General features: G+C 25.3%; 1 protein-coding gene across 1 annotated transcript; it reads right to left on the bottom strand.

The window, feature by feature from the left end:
• Nucleotides 1-2,840: 2,840 nt before the first annotated feature.
• On the bottom strand, nucleotides 2,841-3,987 carry LOC119683688 (integral membrane protein GPR155-like). The gene is made up of 4 exons (XM_038097496.1): nucleotides 3,780-3,987; nucleotides 3,521-3,696; nucleotides 3,334-3,459; nucleotides 2,841-3,258 (listed from the first exon to the last, which is right to left on the bottom strand). The coding sequence occupies exons 1-4, from the start codon at nucleotides 3,963-3,965 to the stop codon at nucleotides 3,057-3,059; spliced, it is 690 nt and encodes a 229-aa protein (XP_037953424.1). The 5' UTR covers nucleotides 3,966-3,987; the 3' UTR covers nucleotides 2,841-3,056.
• Nucleotides 3,988-4,111: the final 124 nt, after the last annotated feature.

Below are 4,111 nucleotides of genomic sequence, written 5' to 3' on the forward strand. Positions count from 1 at the left end.
GTAGCAATGTTGCCACTCCAATGAGACTAAGCTAACGATCGATAGGGCTTAGTTTAGTATATGTGCTGGGACAAATGAACAGATGAGTGACGTCATGGTGTGTAGAATTGTAGTTAAGACACACAATGGGGATTGCAGTATCTATTCTTAAAAAGTGACTATTTAGCACGTGACTGTATCCGGATCTTAAGTAAGCAAAGACATCTTTTGCTGCATGTTAGAAGTGTTCTTCTTCCCAAGAGACATCAGATAGAGACTTCTTAAGAACCTTTTTAGACTGCAACCACTGTTTCGAAGATGACGAAAATAAAGAAATATAGAAGTTTGTTGAGAATCTTTTTGGACTGCAACCATTGTTCCGAAGATGACGAAAATAAAGAAATATAGAGGTTTGTTGAGAGTCTTTTTAGATTGCAACCATTGTTTCGAATATAATGGGAAAAAAGAAATATAGCTTTTAATAGTTCATATATTATTATTTTTTGGTTTTAAATGCTCTTTCCGATTTTTTATATGCTTCCTTTTATAAATTATGTTTTTAATGTTACGTACACTGTTTTTGGAAAATGGTTGTATTTTTGTTAATGTTTCAGCAACAGATACCTTTAAATATATTAACATAAATATATTATAGGATTCGTTAAATCTGTGAATATTTTATATACCATATTATAAATTCGGCATATAGAGTAGACAATGACAGTTTCTTTCGTTAAATTGAATATGATTAAATTGCATGTTCATTATATTGAACGTCTACTGTTATAATAATTTTAATAAATGTTAATTATAATACTTTTTCGATTATTAAAAAAATTTAATAATTATACAAACAATTAACAATTTAAATGAAATAATTTGGCAAACTAATTTCATGTTAAACATTAAATTATATAAATAGATTGAATTATTTTATATAAAAAATTCATTTAAAATAATTACAATAAACATATAAATCATAGCTTATGAAAATGATAGCATACATATTAATTTTTGACCAATTTATCTACTATTAGCTTTTTGAAGTCTACTGTTGAGTTAGCTTTATTTGCTCTACGTACATTTCATTAGGACTGCCTTTAATAGGAAAGCTTCTACTTATAGGAAATCATTAATTATTTTAAATGAAACCTTTATAAACTTTATTGAAAAATCTAACAATTTTTAAATGCTTAAAACTTTAACATTGTTTAATTGAATGTTTAGATTTTTTTTAGAGACCGTGGGACGATGTATTCAAAAAAAAATTTTTAATGCAATTACAATTTATAAAATTTAGCCAGAACCATGAAAACAAAGATTTTAATTGAAAGTAATAATTCCATTAAATTCTCTACATTAATTAATACAAGAATTGTGATGATTCATTATTACTTCTGTTATTAAATAATCAAATATTTTAAATATTTATGAAGTATTAACTATAATTTAACAGTTTTTTTAAAAAGACTACAGTTGTAAACATGTCTCTCACAATCGGGTTAACAACACCCTTTTCCATATCAATACTATTTTTAACATGTCGATACAATCTTTGGCATTCATTGTTAGTTTTGATTCCTTTTCGGAATAACAACATAAGCTGTCATATGTCTACATAGTGTTTAACAACTTCTACTTAATATTTTAATGTCAAAATAAGTTTATTGCTAAGCATGAAAGTATTAATTTTTAAAAATTATCTCACTTAATTATGCACGTTCCAGCTATCTCCAGGTCTACGACCAAGCGTCACTCATCTATAAATGTTTCCAATGTTTCCCATTGGGCTTATACAATTCGTAAAGAAATTTAACCATCACCCAAGAACTAACATATGAAACATAATGGTTTACAATAACCTAATAAATCTTTAATCAGAGCTACAACAACAGCATAACGCATTGATTACAGACTATATACTATATTTGGTCATTTCTTAGTTCTAATGCATATCTTGTCAAAAGTATGAATCATATTGACAATAAAATTTTTTTCTCTTCTAAAGCATATATAAAAAATAAAAATAACTTTATATTACAAATATATTCTAAGAGTATTATTTTTAGTTTTAACATTAAAAATTATTATGATTGACTATATTGAAATTTAGAAACAAAAATTAAATTCAATTAATGAACTTAAAGGAAACAATTAATTATGTGTTCTATGTTAATAATTATGTATTGAGATTTGTAACTAATTTTCTAACATAATTTTATAAGTTTAGATAAATATTTCATTTATAATTTATATAAATATTTCATTTATAATTTGCTTTTTATGAATGTTTGGTTTTGATCAACACAAATAAATTATGGTTTTTTATAAAGGATACATTTTTGTATCGATTATATTTATTTTCTAAAGCTTAAAGAAGTTAACTGTTGTTTAACTTATGGTATAAGATAATTGTATTAAATTATCAAATTCATTATGAAACAATTAAATTAAATAATAAAGTGAACTAAAATAAAGTAAACTTTTTTTAAATATATACGAAGTTCGATCACAAATAATTAAACATAATTAAACATAATAATTTATTAAACAAATAGTAATTATTTTAGGTAATTCGGTATTATTATACTATTGTAATAATATATAAACTGATTTTAAATAAACGCCACATCAGCTTAACTTAAAAAAACCATATTAAACAAAAATAAATTGGGTTTTTTTATTAATTTTATATAAATCATAGTTAAAAAAAGATTTGTTTACAAAAAAAATTTGAGACTAGTTTAAAACTAAGACAAACTCTATTCAAAATTTAATAAATTTACAATAACTTAAATAAAAAACAACACTTATTTTTAAAATAATTCTAATTAAAATGAACAAATTTAAAATAATAAAAAAAAATGTATCATTAAAGTTATCTGCGTAAATGGCTGTCTACGCATATAACTTTTTCGTTAAAGATCACAGCACGACACTTAACTAATAGTTTCAAAAATATTTTGCAGTACAATTAACTTTGTTTATATAACTGCAACAGATAACATAATTACAATATAAAAGTTATACACCTTTTTTAAAACATTATCGATGAATTATAGATACACTTGAACTGCTTAAATACGACTGCAAAAATTGTAAAGTAACTTTTTGTCTTCAAAGTGATATACATTATTTATATGACGAAGCACTCGACCATCCACCAAATGTTTTGCATAATGTACTGCTTCTAAACGATCTTTGGATAAGCCTACTTCAATTAACCAATCGACAAAATCGCAACCATAGAATACTTGACGATAAACTCTAATACGCCACCTATTCAAAAATATTCAATGTGTTTATTTAATCTTCGGAAAATTGAATTGATTTTAAAAACTGATGAAAACAAACCTTCTGTCCTTTGCAAGTTCCTTCTTGCAATTTTCCAAATGATGATTACGAAATTGTTCGCATATATGTTTCGTTGTTGAACTGAGAGTCGACCAGTGTGGCAAAGTAAGTACATTTGCACCATACCTAAAGAAATGTATTAAAATTAATGGCTTATTTTTTTCGAACAAAAAAAAAAAACTTATACCATAATTTACGCCAAAATTTAACAATTGGCATAAGAAACTCGCCAGTATCGGTCAAGAATACAGCTAAGACAATTAAACTTTGTCCGAAGTTTAAGAAAGCCTCCAAAAAACTTAATTCCAAATAAATTCCAGACATGCCCTCCATGACAAGCGTCCAAATTGATACGGATAAACTCTAAAATATCAAACAAAAAGTATATAGTTTTAAAAGATAAAGTTTTTTAGATTAAAAGCTTGGTTTAAGGACTATTAGCTTACCACAAACATTGAACATAATAAAATGATCAACAATACAGTGTGTTTTAACGTTTGATGCTCATCAGTATCGGTTGGAAATTCTAAAGGTTCAAGACCATTTCTTGTTTGCTCCTCATAACGTTCAATCATATTTTGACAATTTTGTCTTGATGTACTCGGTCCACAGTCAAATGATGGACTACACATTGTCCGTGCAGCATGATTATGTCTGAAACTGTAAAATTCAAAGTTCGACATAAAATACTTTATTTTAAGAAAAAAAAATATTTAGTTTCATTTTCTCTGCCATTTATATCAATGTTTTATTTTTAGTGTATGAATTAAGAAACTAT

Source organism: Teleopsis dalmanni, chromosome 1, assembly GCF_002237135.1.
Source record: "Teleopsis dalmanni isolate 2A chromosome 1, ASM223713v2, whole genome shotgun sequence".
Taxonomy (NCBI): Eukaryota; Metazoa; Arthropoda; class Insecta; order Diptera; family Diopsidae; genus Teleopsis; species Teleopsis dalmanni.